This window comes from Pinus tabuliformis, chromosome 9, assembly GCF_031772625.1.
Source record: "Pinus tabuliformis cultivar Carrire ecotype Pingquan chromosome 9, CPIR1, whole genome shotgun sequence".
NCBI lineage: Eukaryota > Viridiplantae > Streptophyta > Pinopsida > Pinales > Pinaceae > Pinus > Pinus tabuliformis.
Genome location: NC_142307.1, coordinates 1685504768 through 1685525535, shown reverse-complemented (window position 1 = coordinate 1685525535; position 20768 = coordinate 1685504768). Strand labels below are relative to the sequence as shown.

General features: G+C 34.5%; 1 protein-coding gene and 1 pseudogene across 1 annotated transcript; both read left to right on the top strand.

Moving 5' to 3' along the window:
• Positions 1–14738, top strand: part of LOC149155352 (conserved oligomeric Golgi complex subunit 3-like) — a 36842-nt pseudogene extending 22104 nt beyond the window's left edge.
• Positions 14739–14792: 54 nt separating this feature from the next.
• On the top strand, positions 14793–18938 carry LOC149155351 (galactinol synthase 1-like). The gene is made up of 4 exons (XM_089445420.1): positions 14793–15280; positions 16739–17059; positions 17146–17280; positions 18512–18938. Exons 1-4 carry the CDS (start codon positions 14957–14959, stop codon positions 18704–18706), a joined length of 975 nt encoding a protein of 324 aa, XP_089301546.1. The 5' UTR covers positions 14793–14956; the 3' UTR covers positions 18707–18938.
• Positions 18939–20768: the final 1830 nt, after the last annotated feature.

The following is a 20768-nucleotide window of genomic DNA, read 5'->3' as shown; positions in this document are numbered from 1 at the left end:
AGCATGGGCACCTATTCAGAGATTGTCCTCTCAGTAAAACGGAAAACAAGGGTAAAACAAACACCATGAAATATTCTGAAAGCTTTCATAAGGTGGTCCATAAGGAAAAGGAAGCAAAAGGGGATCGAAGCAACTTCAATCAGAAAAGAAATGAGCCAGTCAAAATAGGTTTCAAGCCCCAGAAGAGGAGGATGTGATAATGGAAGTAGATTAGGTCAAGGGAGATAGTCTAGTGGAGGAGGGGAATGAAGAAAATTATGAGCAAACCAAAAACAACAACAAATAGAAAGAGGAAATAATGAGTGACACAAAACTGGAGATGGATCAGGAAATGACCCAGAGTGAGATGGAAATGGAGGACAACGAACTATAGGAGATTGTTGAAAAAGAGAACCTAGATTTAGAATGATTCTTGAAACAAGGAACTAGGGAGGGAGTGGATTTGTTACCTCCAGAAGAGTTCCACAGAGTTCAACAGCTGTTCTTATGGAAAAATCAGACCAAAGGGCTGGAAAAGCAAGGGAAAAATGAAAGACAGGGTAGCAAAGGGGTGAAAGCTATGAAAACCACACCAGGATTAGCACCCAAAATCCCAGGAAAGAAACGAGGCTGGAAAAAGAAAAACGAATTGTTGATGGAATGTGGAAAGCTAATGATAGACTCAAGTAAGATGAAAGGCCTATCCAGTTACTCCTTTACAAATCTTTAATAATGAAGTTCACTTCTTGGAATATAAGAGGTCTAGGTAGTAAAAGAAATCAAAGATTTCTTAGTAATAGGATGAAACAAGTAGCTCCAGATGTGATCTTCATCTAGGAAACAAAATGTTCCATGCAAAAAATAAAAAATATTCACAGCAAATGGCTCAATAAATTTGAGTTTTTGGAAGTCAAAGCAGAGAATACAGCAGGAGGAATTCTCACGCTTTGGAACCCCCAAAAAATTGACATCATAGATGTAGAGGCATCTAGAGACTATCTTTCAGTGGTCATTCAACTAGTGGGAGATAGAGACATTTACATGGTCACAAATGTGTACGACCCCCAAAGATTGGATGGTAAACTCAAGCTTTTAGACTCCCTGCAAGATCTTAAGGAAAGACATGCCAGAATCCCTTGGATCTTAGGAGGTGATTTCAACATGATCAAATTGTTGTTGGAGAAAAAAGGAGGTACCAGAATTCTGAACAAGAACTCTTGTGCATTTCAATCCTTCATAGACAACATGAAGTTAATGGATATTGAAATGAACAATGGTACCTATACTTGGAACAATTAAAGAGGAGGAGTGTCTCAGGTGGCTTCCAAATTAGATAGATTCATAATATCAAAAGATATTATGATCAAGGATAAGGACATAGTTGCAAGAGTTCTCCCCTTTGGAGGCTCTGATCACTGGCCGGTGCAACTAGAAATTCAGGGCATTGGTACTCCCAGGAATCGACTTTTCACATTTGAAAACATATGGCTCTCCCACCCAGATTTCAGCAACAACATTGCCATCTGGTGGGAAAAAGATCTGAATATTCAAGGCACAAGAATGTTCCTTCTTCAAAAAGGACTCAAATATATCAAACTCTGGCTCAAGGAGTGGAACAAGAAGAAATTTGGCAACATTTTTGAAGCAAAAAAAATGGTTGAGGGAAAAATGCAGCAGCTCAACCAAACCCTTATCACGGAGGGTTTTAATAAAGTTAGAAATGATTAGGCAACTCTATATCATAATGAATGGGAGAACTTATGTAAACAAGAGGAAATTTTTTGGAGGAAAAAATCCAGAGTTCAATGGCTAAAAGAAGGAGAACGTAGTACTAAATTCTTCCACAGATCCACTATGGCGAATAGAGCTCACAATAGAATTTCTTCGATTAAGGATGAGGAAGGTGACCTGCTCAACTCTCATGAAGAAATAGAAGCAGTGCTAGTTTAGAACTTTTGGGGTATTGCTCAAGAAACCGGTTTAGACAGAGATCAACACATCGGGATTATTTCAATACATATACCTAAGCTGGTTTCCAGAGAGGACAACTTCAACCTCCATAGACCAGTATCAGAAGAGAAGGTTAGTGGTGTCCTAAAAGAAATGCAAAATGGTAAGGCACCAGGCCCGGATGGATTTAGTGTAGATTTCTTTAAATCTTGCTGGAACACAGTGAAGCAGGACATTCTGGACGTAGTGGAAGACTCCAAGAGGGAAAAAACTATATTGAAGGCTCTTAATACCACCTTTATATCCCTCATCCCCAAACAAGATGTGGCTCAAACTCCTGATAGGTTTAGACCCATTTCCTTATGCAATGTGGTCTACAAGATTATATCCAAAGTTGTGGCCAATAGACTCAAACCTCTTCTTCCCACCTTGGTGTCGGTTGAACAGTCTAGATATGTGGAAGGAAGACAAATCCTCGACAACATCATTCAAGCTCATGAGGTGGTGCACTCATTGACAATCAATAGGAAAGTAGGAATGATCATGCAATTGGATATAGCAAAAGCTTATGATAAGCTGAATTGGAACTATATCAGAAAATTTCTCACAGCTTTTGGGTTTGATCATAACTGGATCAGATGGGTAATGGCCCTAGTTACTTCTCCCAGTTTTTCTATTCTTGTTAATGGTTCTCCCTTGGAGACTTTTACTCCTTCAAGAGGCCTCAAGTAGGGAGATCCACTCTCTCCCTTTCTCTTCATACTCATGATGGAAGGACTGGGTCGAGTGATCAAGCAAGCTAAATTAGTTGGTGAAGTCAAAGGTATCCAACTTTCTGAAGATGGCTAGGCCTTAACTCATCAGCAATTTGTTGATGATACCATGCTACAGGGTATCCCCACAGTCAAAGAAGCTCTAGCTTATAGGCAAATCCTGAGAGACTTTGCTATGGCTTCAGGTATGGAAGTTAATCTCTCCAAATCTAATATTTTTTTTCTTTAATACTCACATTTCTATTTAGAGAAATATTTCCAGAATGTTGGGCTTTCAAATGGAGTCTCTCCCTTCAAAATATTTGGGAGTTCCTCTAGCAGCTAAGCCTTTACACAAGAGCATTTGGGAGCCAATGATTAACAAACTGTAAGATAAAATCAGGAAATGGACTACCAGATCTTTAAATTTAGCTGGTAGATTAGTGCTAATTAAGGTGATCCTACAATCAATCCTAGTCTTCATGCCATCTGCTCTTCCAGCACCAAAAGGAGTCCTGCAACAACTCAGAACAATTCAAAGAGATTTTCTTTGGGGCAAGGGGGAAGAACGAAAGAAATGGGCCTTGGTAGCTTGGGAAAAAATCTGCAAACCTAAAATCTATGGTGGGCTTGGATTGGATGACCCTGAGATTCTAAGTAGGGTTTTAGGAGCTAAATTATGGTGGTGATGGGTAAAAGACCCAGAGGCTCAGCGGGCAATGATTTGGAAAGAAAAATATGCCAGAAATTGGCAAAACAATGATCTAATAAGAATGTTAGGACATAGAAAGGGCTCATACCTTTGGAATAAGGCCTGGGATAATAGGGGTTTAGTCCAAGGAAATAGCTTCTGGGAAATCAGCGATGGAACTCTAGCCCTATTCTGGGAGGATAGATGGCAACAAGAACCCATATTGTTCAAAGATGATTGGAGGGATATCAAGGAAGAAACAGAAACAAAAGGGTTATATAAAGTAAAAGACTTTTGGATCAAACCAACAATAATGGAAAATGGAGAACCTAGAGGAACTTGGATTTTTGCGAGGACAACCCCCTAAAAGCTAAAGCAGAGGCTCTACAAAAAATGTTAGACCAAAGGAAGATTCTAAAGTCAGAGGGGTAAGATCAGCTAAGATGGGGCTACAAGAATTAGGGGGCCTTTAATCTCAAGGAAGCAAAACTCATTCTCCTTGACTTGTACTCACAAGCTCGGGACAAGATTTGGCTAGAACTATGGAGACACCAAGGCTGGATGAAAATCAAACTATTCATGTGGCCGGTTCAGTATAGGAAAATTCTAACCTGGGATAACATTAGGAAGAGCGGTATGCTGGGGCCTTCCATATGTCAGCTTTGTGAAGCTCAAGAGGAAACTATGGAGCACCTTCTCAACAATTTCATTTTCACCTCCAGTTTGTGGGATTCTTTTGCCACCATTTTCTGCCAGACTGATAGAGACAAAAGGAATATCATCAACACCCTAAACAATTGGAGAAGAAACTTTTCAAAGAATGAAGTTATTGGCTCAGCATGGGCCATCTTTCCAAGTTTCATCATCTGGAATGTTTGGAAAGAAAGGAACAATAGAATCTTCAAGAATGAAAAGAGGCCATCCCAACACATTTTTAAGCTGATCTTAAAACAACTCAAAGAAACTGTTGGCACCATTGTGAGAAATCTTCCTAAGAACCCTCCTTCTGCTGCTGATTTGAGAATTCTCTGTGATTTTCGTATGCAAGATCTCACTCCTTAGGGACTGGAAAGGAATGTAATCTCCATGGTGTCTAAGCAAGATTTCTGGCATCCTCCCCCTAAGGGATTTTTGAAATTCAACATTGATGGGGCTTCAGAAGGCAACCCGGGCACCGCTGGTTATGGAGGTGTGTTAAGGGATGAAAATGGAAGTGTCCTTTGCATCTTCCATAGTCATTTAGGAAAAGCCACCAATAACATGGCAGAGTTGATGGCTATGGAGCAATGTTTATATCTCCTAAATCAGGAAAACTGACAAAATGTGATAGTTGAGGCTGATTCTGAGCTTATCATCAACTCGGTCAAAAGGATCAGCTGGGGAACTAAGCCCGAAATAGTCTCAAAGAACTAGAGGCTGATCCAGGGCTTTGAATGGATTCAGATTCACATCCAATGCCTTCGTATAGTCAACTTTAATCATGTTTGAAGGCTGGCGAATAAAATAGTGGATCTTCTAGCTAATCAAGGTGTTATTAACACACAGAACATGATTGTGTTGAACTAGCAAGAGCTACCTTGGAGCAGGCTAAAAATGATTTGTCATGAGTAGGTAGAAGAAGATAGAGTCGTGTTTCGAAGTAGAGCTCTGGATACGGATTCCAGGCGATCTAGACAATCCGTTTAGTAGCTAGTCAGATTGCTCTGGTTCTGAGAAGATTGGTAGTTTGGGGGGAGCCTCTTCTTTCCTTGGTTCCAGAAGAAAAAACACATCGGAAAGTAATCTCAGCGGCCAAAATACCATGAGCTTTTTATTCGGGTTCGGAATACTGGTTTACCGGCAATTGCGGGCCTCACAGGCGGAAAACGGTTTTTCCGATTTTGAAGCGATCACATACAGGGAGAAACATGTGGCGGTGGGGTCGATTGGAAAAAAACCCTCATTGCACACTAATGTTTGATGACATTGGTCGGTGTGATATGATCACTGGCTGTTGGGTCATCTGCAGCAGATCGACAGCTGGGAATGATCGAGCTAGTTGGCGGTTGGGATGGCTAAGGGTCGCGCTTCTTAACATTGCGAAATAGTCCTCTGCCATTGGATTGGGTATGCTGGATCAACAGTGAAGATCAAAGTGTCAGGTTGGGTGGTTGGTGGGAAGTGCACTTGCCCTCTATTATTGGCAGGTTGGAAAAGTGGGTGGGTATCTTTAAGTCAAATCTGGCTCAACATTCCCGCGAGAGGATGGGACTCTCACTTTTGGCTTTGGAATAGTTCATAGTTTCGGTTCCGCTTCTGGTTTCCTTTTTGTTCAGCCTTGTAAAGCTTTTTTGAATTTAGAAGTTGGGTTTTTCGCCCATTTGCAGTTGGGTTTTTAGGTCCCTCCCTTGATCCACAACTCCTTGTGGATTGATGTAGTTTATGTATATCATTAATGAAAAAGAAGGTCCTACTCTTGCTTTAGCAAAAAAGAAATTTATGGTGGCCTAAAAAGGAAGGTATGATATGTTTAAGAGAAGATGAAATTTGGATAAACCCTCCATAAAGTGACCTTGCTTGTTGGGCATGTACATCTCGTACCCTCAAAATATATTAATGGGAATGGATGCAAAAACCCAAGGGAATCAAACATCTTTAATTACTTTGGCATGAGGATATTAGTGTGATAGCTCTGCTACTACATCAATGCTTCTCCTTACCCCTCCTTCCATTTAATCCTCCTTTTATACAATTTCAAGTTTATTGAGATAGTTAGGAATGGGTTTTAAGAGGCAAGTGTATAAGATCCATATAACACACTCAAGAGTGCATGATTTTCAAGGATTTTAATTTTTTTTAACCCACGTTTTGAGCTACATGTTTCTTTTTTGAATGGGAATGGTGTGTATATGCTCCTTTTATGAGTCGAAAGAGTGTGTGGATTGCAAAGGAGGTCTTTAAAGTAGTCTTCAAAGTGAGAAATGTCAACAATAGATAAGTATAGTGGCCAATCAAGTGTATAGGAAAAGGAAATTTTAAAATATTTCATAGCGCTAACTTTTGATCTACACAAATTTTTATGGTGTTTTTGTTGTAACCATTCATTTGGTATTCTCCCATCATATTCATGAATTACAATAAAAAATTAACTAACATCTCTGATTATATTTAATTATGGTAGGAGAGAAGAGCATCACATGGTACTCTTTTAGTGATTATATTGGTATTCCACCACTTAAATATATAAATAAGAAAGAAATGAATAGAAAGAGAAACTGGATCACACAAGAAAAAACACAAGGAATTATGTTGTAAAATCCTGACAATGTGTCAAGGAAACCTCCATGGGGCAAGGGATTTGAATTCTTATTACACCAAAGTCAAGAATGACTCTCCAATATTACATCAATTCTCTCGGGTAATCATCATTTTAATACAATGACTCCATTACATAACTCCCTATGGTTACACAACGACATAAATAGTAAAACCATATTTACTAAGACAATAATGATTTTAATTGTTGTCATTCTTAATAATATCCACCTTGACAACAATTTCCTAATCCCTTTCCCATGCCCATGCATCATCTCTTCTGCAAGCCAAGATAATCCAAACACCATCACAACTTCTCTATTAAAACTGGCTTCGTGACATGTCTGCATGATTCTCCTATGTATGAACCTTCTTGAGAGCTAATTTGTCGCCATCGATCACTTGTCTTACAAAATGGTACCTTACATCAATGTGCTTAGTCTTGTTGTGATAAGATGGATTCGTAGTTGAATGAAGTGACACTCTGATTGTCACAAAATACATTCACTTTCCCTTGCGTCATTCTAAGCTCATTAAGAAAACGTTTCAACCAGATTTCCTCTTTGCAGGCATTTGAAGTAGCTATATACTTTCCTTCAGTAGTGGAAAAAGAAACTATTTCTTGAAGCTTTGACATCCAGCTAATTTCTCCACCTACAAGAGTAAAGACATATCTTGTAGTAGATCTCCTCTTGTCCAAAGTACTTGCATAATTAGCATCCACATATCTGTAGATTAAATTTCCACAACCATTAAAGATGATATAATGGTCACTCGTGCCTCTCAAATACCGAAGCACCCATTTCACTGCTCACTAATGTTCTTCTCCTAGATTTGCCAAGAACCTGCTCACAACTCCAATTGGATGTGAAATGTTAGGTCTTGTAGATACCATCACATATATTAAATTTCCTACTGCATTTGCAAATGGTACATGAGACACATACTTATTTTCTTCATGAAATCTAGGACTCAAGCCCAAAGAAAGCTTAAAATGGGAAACTAAAGGAATCGTAACAGGTTTCACATTGTCCATATCATACATTGCAAGTATTTTCTCCACATACTTCTGTTGTGATAACCAGAGCTTTCCATTTTTCCTGTGTTTGTGTATCTCCATGCCCAAGATATGTTTTATAGCTCCAAGATCCTTCATATCAAATTTCCTAGAAAGATGAGCCTTTAACCTATTGATTTCTTCCATTCTTTTGCTTGCAATAAGCATATCATCAGCATACAATACCAAGATAATGAATATTCCATTGAAACTCTTAAAGTAAAAATAATGATCATACTCACTTCTAATGAAATTCTATCTCATCATGAAGAAGTAAAACTTCTTGTACCACTGCCTGGGAAACTGCCTTAGGCCATACAATGATTTCATGAGCTTGCAAGCTAATCTTTTGTTGCGGCCTTGTACTGAACCTTTGGGTTTTTCCATATAGATCTCTTCATCCAAATATCCATGAAGAAAGGTTGTTTTAACATCAAACTATTTTAACTCAAGATCTAGTAATGCAATTAGTGCTAACACAGTACGAATAGAAACAAGTTTTACGACTAGTGAAAAAATCTCATGAAAGTCAATACCTTCTACTTGAGAATGCCCTTTTCTTACTAGTCTCGCCTTATATCTTTTAATACTTCCATCACCATTTCACTTCAATTTGAAGACTGATTTGAATCTAAAAACACTTCTCCCTTTAGGAAGTTCTACAAGATCCTAGGTTTTGTTCTTGGCTAAAGAATCCATTTCTTCATTCATAGCCTTCTTCCATTTTTCATTATCTACATCATCCATTGCTTCCTGATAACAAGAAGGTTCCCCATCTTTAGTAATCAATGCAATAGATGAAGCAAAATCTTCATACCTTTTGGGTGTTCTTATTTCCCTTGTAGACCTCCTTAGAGTGACTAGTTGTTGAACTGGTTCCTGAACTTCTATAGTTTCCTTTGCATCTTCTTCACCTTTTTCTTCAAAAGTTTCTTCTTCCTTCCGAATTTTTGAAAAAGGTTGAGTCTCCAACTGAGTTTGTTGATTTGGTAATACCTGTTCCTGTTCGAATTTTTCAACATTTGATTTTAGAAGAGAAGATTCATCAAATGTACATCTCTACTAATGACTATCTTACATGAAGAAGGATCCCACAACCTATATCCCTTCACCGCATCATCATACCCAACAAATACATAACATTTTTCTTTTGGGTATAACTTAGAACATTGATTCTTTGGAATAAGAGCATATGCATCACAACCAAAAAGTCTTAAATGTGAATAATCACAAAACTGGCTTGACCAAAATTCTTCAAGAATTTTACAATTAATGGAAACTGAAGGTGATTTTTTTACCAAATAACAAGGAGTATATATTGATTCTTCCCATAACTCCTTCTGCAGGTTAGCATTTTTGATCTTCTGGCTCTCTCCATAAGAGTCTGGTTCATACATTCAACAACACCATTTTGCTGAGGAGTATAGGTTGCAGTTTTATGTCTAACAATCCCTTCATCTTTACAATATTGTTCAAATTCTAAGGAGTAAATTCAATGCCATTGTCATTTCTTAAATATAGACCGAGGATTTCCTAGAGTAATCATCAATTAATGTTACAAAGTAATATGCACCTCCATAAGATACTGTAGGAGATGGTCCCCAAAGATCAGAATGAATATAGTCCAAAACTCCTTTACTATTATGATTACCAGCTTTAAATTTTTGTCTACATTGTTTTCCATATACACAATGTTTGCAAAAATCCAAACTCAATGATTTCAAATTAGGAAGTAGTTTGTGATTCATTAGTACCTAAAGGCCCTTCTTTCTCATGTGGCCCAGTCGTTGATGCCATAGGTGAGTATCCTCTTTTTCCTTCTCAGATACGATTGCTACCTCACTGACCTGAGTAATTCCTTTGAGTCTGTAAAGGTTTCTGATCTTCTCTGCATTCATAACAACCAAAGTGCCCTTTGAAACTTTCAACACTCCAATTTGACCCATAAACTTGTAACCTTTTGATTCCAATACTCCTAAATAAATCAAATTCCTTCTCAACTAAGATACATATCTAACATCAATCAATGTTCTAATTGTATCATCATACATTTTAATTTTGATATTTCCCATCCCAACAGTTTGACAAGATACATTATTACCCACAAACAAAAAACTATCATTCACAACTTGATATGAAGTGAACCAATTTTTATGCGGAATAATGTGATGAGAAGCACCCGAATCTAACAACGAATTTTCATAATGCTAAGAAACTTTGCAAACATGCATAGCTTCATCTACCATACCTAATTCAGCATATAAAACTTCATCAATCATACCTTATTCAACTTGATTTGCTTCCTTCTTTGGGTTTTCAACAGACTCCTTCCTTTTCAAACAATCTTTCTTGAGATGCCCTATTTTGTTGCAATACCAACATTTAAATTTAAACTTCTTGCCTTTTGATTTTGATCTCGAAGAACTTCTCACTTTCTCCCCTCTTTCCTTGGACAAACCTTTGGATGCCATGGTTTATGGTGCAGAAGTTTCAACATTAGAATTCCTCCTTACTTCTTCAGATAACAGAGCTCCCACAACAGAATCAAATTCTAAAGATTCAATTGTGCTCAAACTAATATAAGTCACAAATTGATCCTAAGTCTCGGGCAAGGAACACAACAAGGTAATATCTTTATCTTCTTCTTCAAATTTAACATCCATGTTTGACAACTGACAAATAAGTGTATTAAATATGTTTAAGTGCTCTGCAAATTTAGTACCCTCCTTCATCTCAGAGGCTATACAACTACCTCTTCAAATAGATTATGTTGGTTAAATATTTGGTCATATACAGTGTTTCCCATTTTCCCCACAAATCAGTTGCTAAGGTTTCTTCATCAATGTTGAAGAGAACTTCATCTTCTAGGCACAACCTTATGGTACTGAGAGCTCAAGCATCCAAGTCCTTCCAATCCAAATGTCTCATGCCAATAGGTTTCTTTCAAACCCCATCTAATGCTTTGTTCAACCCTTTTTGCACCAACAAATCTTGTACCTTCAGTTTCCAAAATGCAAAATTGTTCTTACCATTGGAATTATCCACCTCAAACTTAGCGTTAGTCATTTTAGCCATTCCTCCTACACAAGATCTACAAAATTCTTTTAATCTTTAAAAAACTTGAGTAGGTTCTTTCAATGTTCCTCCTTAAAAAAGAGATTTTATCTAAGGTTGTTCTAAATTTTCTACCTATTGGTTCTACCAGTTTAAAAAAATTGTTGAATCTACTATTAATTTCTTCTGGCACAAATAGATTTCTTCTTCCACAAACATAGACAATTTCCAAAAATCCTTCCCCTTTTTATTAAGAAACCCAAAAATGAATATTTTAAAAAACTTCATCAGAGATACAAAATCCGAAGGAAAAAATACCCACTGTGTACGCTCAGTTCCAAGACTGCTTCAAATTTCTCATTGTCCAACGAAAGCTTCTCTATGTGGCAGATTTATTTTGTGTAGACCTGGTAAAACTAATGGACTACGAACTCTGTTTTTAGTTCTTTGGTATAGACCTTTCTTTGTAGTCAACAAACAACAATTCAGTTTCCTGTAAATCCCCTCCCTTTTACATGATTTAGTGGGCCCAGACCCTTTGTGGTGGCAAGTTTCAAAAAATACGACCCTCACCTTGCTCCAGACTTCGATTTTTCTTTCGACAATGACTCAACTCATTCTGTGGAGTTGACTAAACTTCACGAGGACTTCACTCCATTAACCTCTGACATAGCACCTGCGTTCGCGGCATACTAAACAATACCCTTAATTTAAATACATATTGGAAAATACCTCTAAAAATCACATTATTTAACCCCCTACCAATATGCACCAATATGCCTTCCCAATTTAAAAAACCCCTACTTTCACTAGATATTGTAGGTATCCATTTTTTCAATAAATTTTTTTATACCCCTTTATATTTTTTCATTAACTTAGAGTTCCATTTATTTACCTTTGCCAATATAAAAACCCTTTGCCCCTTATTATATGCTCAATACATAATGCCATTTTTTCCTCAATATATATCCCCCAATATGAATGCACGTGATATGGTATGTCTCCCCTAGTGAAACCCGCATGCTAAACTTATGATGAGGCTCCTTCTTAAATCCGTGGCTTTGCGTCTCTAGAAGCGCGCATTTTAGTTAGTGGCGGCTCTCAATTGATGTCCGGCTAAACAAGGTAGCTTCCAATCTTAAAGAAATTTATTCGGCGACAATTTAAAAGCAATGTATTCCTTCTCAAACTAGTGTTTAGACTTCGTGGGCTATGATTCCTCTCTAACCTTCGATGGCAGACAGACTTAACAAAGACACCTCACAGTCCTAACAGAGAATCTCTAATACCATTTGTTGGTATTCCACCAATTAAATATATAAATAAGAAAAAAATGAACATAATGAGAAATTGAATCATACAAGAAAAAACACAAGGAATTACATGGTAAAACCCTGACAGCGTGTGAAGGAAACCTACACGGGGCAAGGGATTGGAATTCTTATTACACCAAAGTCAAAAATGACTCTTCAACAGTGTCTTAGACAATCATCATTTTGATACAAAAATTCAGTTACATAATTCCCTATAGCTACACAATTACTTGAACAGTAAAACCATATTTATTAAAATAATAATGATTTTAATTGTTGTTATTCTTAATCTAATATTTGTGCTTTAAATAAATTGTTAATTTATTTTGGAAAGATAATTTTTTTCATAAATTTTCAATATAGAAAAAAAAAAAAAAAAGATTACCCGTTCATTTTAACTTCGAATGGAAAAATGAAGGAAAAGAAAATGTGATGGTAACGAAAAGGAAAGAGAAAAAATGCAACCAAAGAAATTGGAGTACAAAGCCAAGATAGTTAAGCTCACTTATAAATTTATTTATTTATTTTGTTAATTTAAGATAAATGTCATGACTCGAACCACCAAGTAATCTCACACTTGTAATATTTAATGCGGACTTCCATCCGTGTTTAGTTGTTCCAAAAGTAGAGAAACCAATTGACACATTTATTAATTGATTACTTAAAATACGAAAATTAATGTAAAGGTTTGGTTGTGAAGATGTTAGGTGTTTCCCCTATATGCAGTTCATTGTTTTAAATTATATGTTTTTTTTGGTTAGTGTGTACTTTTAATCTAGCAACCTTGCTGGTTGCTATCATTTTATGGAACTCAATTTAAGGTTACGTTTGGATTTCATATACATGGGAGTTAGGTATATAGTTATTATATCCACTAAGTTTAGCTAGAAATTGATATTAGCATGGTTGATGATGTATTAAAAAAATTAATAAATGTTTTTAAATATTTATTTATTTATTTAATCTTTTTTAGTATTAAAAAAGTTATTTGAAATTATATCTTCAGATGGCTCTTTATTTAAGCCTTTGCCATGGTCTGCCTCCTTTTCATCTAGTCTTGATGATGAACCATACTTGTTGGTTCGAAAGCGTCAACCAGAAAATTCTCTCATGTGATTTCTACCAAAAGACTTTGTTTAATTAAAAAAGTTTTGAGATAAATATTTCTAAATCATTTTAGTTTAGATGAGTTTAAAGATTAAGAGAGTTGATTTTGTAACAAGTATTTCGAAATTAAGATTTATTGTGGGTATATGCAGGATATTCTAAATAAATATATATTTTATCTTCTACACTCTTAATGTTGTTAAGATGAAAAATTCATTTTACCAATGGCAATTTAGGAATTGTTCAATGTTTTGTAGGGTATAAATTTGATGGACATTCCACTCTTCAAGTAATTTTTTTTTATGATAGTTTATAAGATATATAATAATAAATAGACCCATTTTATAAACACTAAGATCTATTAACTGTGTTCCAAACTACATAAAGCTTTCAAAATCAAATAAAAAAACCATTTCACCTACATAAACAAGAAAATTTAGTTAGTGCTTATATAGAATACCAACGGCCCATGGGTATGGATGTCATGTGAATCTCAAACTTTAAGCTTCAAGTTTCAATGTTCATGCTTTATGGTCAAGTGTGTACAAGGTAGAATCACATCATGTGATTAAAGACAGAGACAAGGCTTTTCTAATAAGTCTAAATATCCACTATGTATAAGTATATACTTATCTTATGGTCTCATCTTAAAGACATATTATTGTGGGTGTTGCATAGTGGGATACTTATCTTGGAGCCTCAACCAACAAAATTGCTAACTTGTTTTGCTTTCTATAATTTTATTTGAAATTGCACACAGATATTTAAGTGTAAATTAAGTCACCCATCAAATTGACAATTTGAGAAATTAGGTAATTGTCATCAATGACATGAAAATTTTAAAATGATCGGTATTTGATAGTTACATAAGGGTAATAAAACCCTTGAATGGGAATTTTCTCTTATTGTATGGATATTGATTTGATTCTTTATACTAGTTAAAATAAAGAAATATCTCTTTGTAATACCTTAATTTTCTCTTAAATCTGTGTAAGCTTTGTCAAATCATATTTTCTTATAAAATTATATGTAATAATGAGTGAATAATATTTGTATTTTTCAAAATAATATTTTTCCTGATATCTAAATGATTTAGCCCCCAGACTTTTTTTTGGCGTTAACCCTACTTAAAATATATTTTCTTTCATTTTTAAATTATAAATTATAAATAAATAAAATAAAAAATTACTCATCTTTTCCCCCACCGAAATCCAAAAAAATAATAGAACCCTAAATAACAATCCACGAATAAATCTAGAATACATTGTTCCATACCAGAGCTACGAGAGCTCAAACTACTCAGCTGTGCTATGTATGTTTAAAGATATTGATACACTCCAAACAATTCTATAAATATGATCCCTATATAGCGGATCAGTTCACATAATCGTTCATCTGATCAGAACATATTATTAAATTGAGCGTAATTGTAGGCTGCGAGTTTCCCGACCAGATTGCCTTCATGGTTTGAGATCTGGGCTCTGGCAAGTGACGCACAGGCCACCTGGATTGCAGAATCTCCGTTGCTACTGCTAATTTGACACGTTTCCCATGCACCGTTCATCTTCAAGTTCACCCTTATCAATAGGACTACAAGTTTCTTTCAAAAGGGTTGCCATTCCCTCCTCCTTTTTGCTATCCTTCACCCTCCGCAATTCTTCAGAGCATATCCTTTAACAATTCAGAGCATATCCTTTAACTTGTTAGACTATTTGTTTTATAGTCACAGACTATTTTCAATAAAACCCTCAAAGCAAATATGGCTCCTCCAGATCAGGGTGCTGGTAAATTTGAAAAACCAAGTCATGGATATTCCAGGAGAGGAGCCTTTGTGACATTCTTGGCCGGTTCAGGAGATTATGTAAAAGGTGCCATCGCTCTTGCCAAGGGTTTGAGGAAGGTGAGTGCATATCCTCTGGTGGTGGCAGTATTGAACGATGTTCCAGAAGAACACCGCTTGGAACTGCAGAATCAGGGCTGCATTGTTCGACAGATTCAGCCCATTAATCCTCCTCAATCTACTCAAGTTGAATTCGCCATGGCTTATTATGTGATCAATTACTCTAAACTCCGCATTTGGGAGGTATTTACATGCTCATTTCTACTTTAACCTAAATGTTTCTGGGCATTTGCATGTCTTACCAGAATGCCATCCACGTTGGAGAATCATGTTCAAATCTATGAGGATTTTTTTGAAAAGGAAAAGATAAAATTTCAATGCTTGAGATAGTAGGTGAATGCATCATTTTAATGGTTTTAAGGGTTAAATCAAGTAAAACATCTTAAGTTTCCATTGGTTTTATATAGTATAATATTTTTTCCATTATAATATAATATCAATTTTTAATAGTGACTTTGTGAATGGTGAGTAACTTTACAATGTTTTGAGTGGGCACTACCTATTATTCATGAGCTACCCATTATTCATGAGCTGACTCATCTATCATCTATAAGCTGCATAACTAAGCTATCTGTATAAGTAAGCTATATAAAAATATGTATAATCATGAGCTGACTCATCTATCATTTATAAGCTGCATATAAGCTGCATAACTAAGTTATATAAAAATATGTATAGCTATAATTAGTTATATAAAAATATGTATAAAAATATGTATAACTAAGTTATATAATAAAGGGATAAAGGGATAGAAATGAGAAAAGAGTGCACTATTTATTATTTTATTTGCGATTTTATTATCCACTTATAAAAATAGTAAGCTAAGTTTTTAATAAAAATAATAAGTTTTTAAGTTTTTAATAATAGACAAAGATGATAAATGGAATGAGAAATGATTAGATTTTTATAATATTATTTTTGGATATTAACTTGGTGAATTTTATTAGTTTTGATATAATTTTTGTGATTAGTTTTTAAAATGTTTAGGTGGTCACTTTACTTATCCATCATAGTATAATTTTTTTTTTGGGTATTCAATTCATTCATCGATAGGCTCATCTTTTTTCTACTTATCCATCGTGCATAAGTGTTACATTGTTTGTTTTTGGATAGCCACTCCATATATCTATTATCCATAATATTATCCACAATATATCTATTATCCATAAACTGAAGTATGAGAATTAAGTTGTATTATAAGTGTAACGTTATTTGATCGATAAACTGAAGTGTGGAATTAAGTTGTATAGTAAAGCTTAACGTTATTTTATATAAAATTTTATTATACATTATTTTGAGTTGTTAACCATCAATTTAGATTTTGAATTTTATTATACAGCTTCTTAAGTCCCTAACTATGAACAGACATGATGGGGACAAACACTTGGATATTTCCAATGCACATAGTTAATATTTATATCTAGAAATAATATTCCGTTAGGTTTAGGGGTTAGTCAATCCGTTATTCTATATGAATAGTTATAATTTTCTGAGGATTCCATCCACATCGACAGCATCTTTGAATTTCTTGGAAAAAGTTTAATTTAGTTTCCATGTTTTAGTTAGTGTGTAAAATATCTGTATTGCATGCAAATAATGTCAATGGTAATTTAAGCTCTGTTTGTTTTTCCGGTTTTGTAGTTTGAAGATTACAGCAAAATGGTTTATCTGGATGCTGATATACAAGTCTATGACAATATTGATGAGTTATTTAACACCCCCGATGGATATTTATACGGTGTCATGGATTGCTTCTGTGAGAAGACATGGAGTCATACTCCCCAATACAAGATTGGGTACTGCCAGCAATGTCCAGACAAAGTGCAGTGGCCTCCCGAATTAGGAGCTCCCCCGGCTCTGTACTTCAACGCTGGAATGTTTGTGTTTGAGCCGAGTAGATTGACCTTCAACAATTTAATGGCGGTTCTTATGGCTACCACTCCCACCCCATTCGCCGAACAGGTTTGCGAAAGGTTTTCAAAATCAACGAGGGGCTACCTATATATTTTGGGCTGCAACGTTTTGCTAACATGGTGAATTATTTTCAGGATTTTTTGAATTCATTTTTCCGTAAAGTATACAAGCCGCTGCCTCAAAAATATAATCTGGTAATGGCTATGCTATGGCGACATCCTGAAAAGTTGGACATCCACAAAACCAAAGTCGTTCACTACTGTGCGGAGGTTAGTTCTTTTTGTTTTTGTTTCAATTGAGCTCTTAATTACAGTTTCCCCACAGGGTTATTATGCTCTTAGTTACAGTTTCACCTAGAATTATTAAGTGGGTTTAGTGGTGATTGTTCCAAATGAGGGTTGAGTATTTAAATGGTAGGTAGAGTATTTAAATTATCACTGCTTCAAATTCGTAGACCTAAAGTATCTACAAAGACCTAAGACCTAGAGTATCTAGTTTATACATTAATTTAGCAAAGTAGTCAAATAATAAGTAGTTAAAGTAGTTTATACATTAATTTACCACTTGGTTTGATAGTTTGATAGTCTTGGAAATAATAAGTAGTTTATACATTAATTTACCACTTGGTTTGATAGTTTGATAGTCTTGGATAGTGAAATAGTGAAGTAGTTTATACATTAATTTGGATAGTGAAATAGTGAAGTAGTTTATACATTCCGTTTTTAAATCTAATCTTAAAATTAGATTAAAATTAGATTATTATTATTATTGTGAAGTAGTTTATACATTCCGTTTTTAAATCTAATCTTAAAATTAGATTATTATTATTATTAGAGATACAGATACCGTTTAGTATTTACAATAATTTGGTATTTAACTTAGTTGTAATCTTACATTATTATTTATCTACGTAAGCAAGGGGTCCAAATAATATACAATAATTTGGTATTTATCTTAGTTGTAATCTTAGATTATTATTTATCTACGTAAGCAAGCAAGGGGTCTTATATCTAGCTTTCCTTACCCTAGCTTCACATTCATCTTAAAATTAGATTATGATGTGTCATGATGAATGACTAGCTAATGCTAGTCCACAAGTGTTTGGCCTGGTCTCACATTAATCCACCAGTAATCTATAGTTATTATCATAACGTTAAAGACATCATGGTATCATGATTCAGGGATCCTAAAAAGTTGGGTCCTTTATTCACAAGGCATAAACGAGGGTCTCATATCTAACCTGGTTTGGCCTCATAGCGATTTTCAAATTAAATTATTATTTTCAAATTCATCAACTTGATCCATCACATCACATTGAGATTATTTTATTTTATCTTCAGGTCAAAATTTTTTATGACTATATAAACATCCTGATAGTGGGGTGATAGTGAGAGTGATTCTTTATCGTAAACAACTAATTTCATATCTGACTTAATCTCTTAATAATCTTAAAATTAAATTATTTTATTATTTATATATAAAAATGCTGTTATGTTACAGGGAGCGAAACCGTGGAGATTCACTGGCAAGGAGGCGAACATGGATAGAGCAGACATCAAGATGCTGATGGCCAAATGGTGGGATGTTTACAACGATTCATCTCTGAATTATAATGAATTGAGAAGTAAGCTGTTGGGATCTTCAACACCAACGGCCACCATTACCAACAATGTATCTGCTCCGCCTGCAGCGTAATCCAGGGCGTTTCTGATCCACCTATTTGTATGTTGAAAATATATAAGCTACAAGCCCATCTCGTTTGTACAGTGACGCCATTGTTATACAGCATGGAGTGCCCATGGACGAATCTACCATCTCAGTGTTGTATTAATTGTTTCGTGTGTTCAGATTATGGCCTGTTCTGCTGGCACGTGTTTTCGCAAATTTTAGAATATATATATTCCAACAAATCCATCTCGTCTGTACAGTGACACCATGTTTATATCGCAAGGCGGACCCATGAACGTATCCACGGTCTAAATATTCGTATGCTCAGAATCTGGCCAGATTTATCAATTTATCCGTGTGTTCAGAATCTGGCATGTTCTGCTTGTGTGTATTTTTGCAAATGCTGTGAAAACTTTTGCATTGGAATTAACGTTCCAAAATGGACACAAATGTTAATAATTCAATTTTTCCTGCAAACAAAAATGCAAGAATAGATTTTAAGTTCATTAATAGGGTTTTCAAAATCTTAAAAATAAGTAGTATCGATCTATTTTAATTTGGATTTATGAAGTTGCCGAAAAGATGAAAATTTTTAAGATAGAAATGTTTTTTAAAGCGTAAAAGCTGATTTCTATTTAAAAAGATTTGATATCTCTCATTTACATCTTCACTTAATATTAATCTATATTAATATTGTTTATATTAATATAAATTTCATACCATTAAAATTTATATATATATATGTATATGTATATATATATATATATATATTTAATTTCATATCATTACAATTTATATATATTTTCACAGTTTTTATAAAAACCAATATTAAAATAGAAATAAAAACCAATATTAAAATGGATATGTCTATGTAGTTAAGGGTGTTTTAACCACTTCATCAGGGTGATAAGGGTGTTTTAACCACTTCATCAGAGTTCACCATAGTGGTGCTTTACCCACTCTACCATTAAAATTTATATATATATATTTAATTTCATATTATTAAAATTTATATAAAATTTATATATATTTTTACAGTTTTTATAGAAATCATTTTAATAAAAAATTAGTTAAGAGTGTTTTAACCACTTCATAGAGTTCACCATAGGGGTGCTTTAGCCACTCCATCATTAAAATTTATATATATATATATATATATATATATATATATATATATATAATTTCATATCATTAAAATTTATATAAAATTTATATATATTTTCACAGTTTTTTATAGAAATCATTTTAATAAAAAAATCAATATTAAAATGGATATTCCTATGTAGTTAAATATATATATATATAAATATAAATATATATATATATATATATATATATATATATATATATATAATTTCATATCATTAAAATTTATATAAAATTTATATATATTTTCACTGTTTTTTATAGAAATCATTTTAATAAAAAAATCAATATTAAAATGGATATTCCTATGTAGTTAAGGGTGTTTTAGCCACTTCATCAGAGTTCACCATAGGGGTGCTTTAGCCACTCTACCAGTTTTATTATATGCTTTAGCCACTCCACCCAAGTTAATGCTTTTGGATTTTCAATTATATAATTACAATATTAAAAATGGAATTTCAGTTATATCTAAAGGTGGTTTAACAGCCCTTAAACCACCAGAAATAATGCTTTTAATTTAGAGTTATTATTTATATTACTTTACTTTTTTATATTTAAAAATAATTTTATTTTTAATTATAGGGTTATTAATTAATTTTAATACCCCGCAGAGGTTTGGTTTCGTGACCAGCCGAGGAGCTAGTAAGTCGTCTATGCGAAAGTCACGAGTTTGAGTCTCGTCTTAACCGAGGGTTTCTTGAGAGCTCGGTAGTTCCTCCTAGAAGTTATAGTGGTAGCCTGTGGGATTTGATCTAGAAGTTATAGTGGCAGCCGGTGGGATTCGACCCCGTGTAACGCGAGTAGGATACCACGGCCTAGAAGTTATAGTGGTAGCAGTTGGGATTCGACCTAGAAGTTATAGTGGTAGCCGGTGGGATTCGACCTCGTATAATGCAAGTACAATAGCAACACCATCGTCATTCCGCTAGTTAACAAAAAAAAT

Bases quoted from the DNA above. Each gene is read 5' to 3' on its own strand.
- LOC149155351 (XM_089445420.1), top strand. From the start codon at position 14,957: ATGGCTCCTCCAGATCAGGGTGCTGGTAAATTTGAAAAACCAAGTCAT. The intron at 15,281-16,738 runs GTATTTACATGC...CCGGTTTTGTAG, and splicing joins CTAAACTCCGCATTTGGGAG to TTTGAAGATTACAGCAAAAT. The intron at 17,060-17,145 runs GTTTGCGAAAGG...AATTATTTTCAG, and splicing joins CCACCCCATTCGCCGAACAG to GATTTTTTGAATTCATTTTT.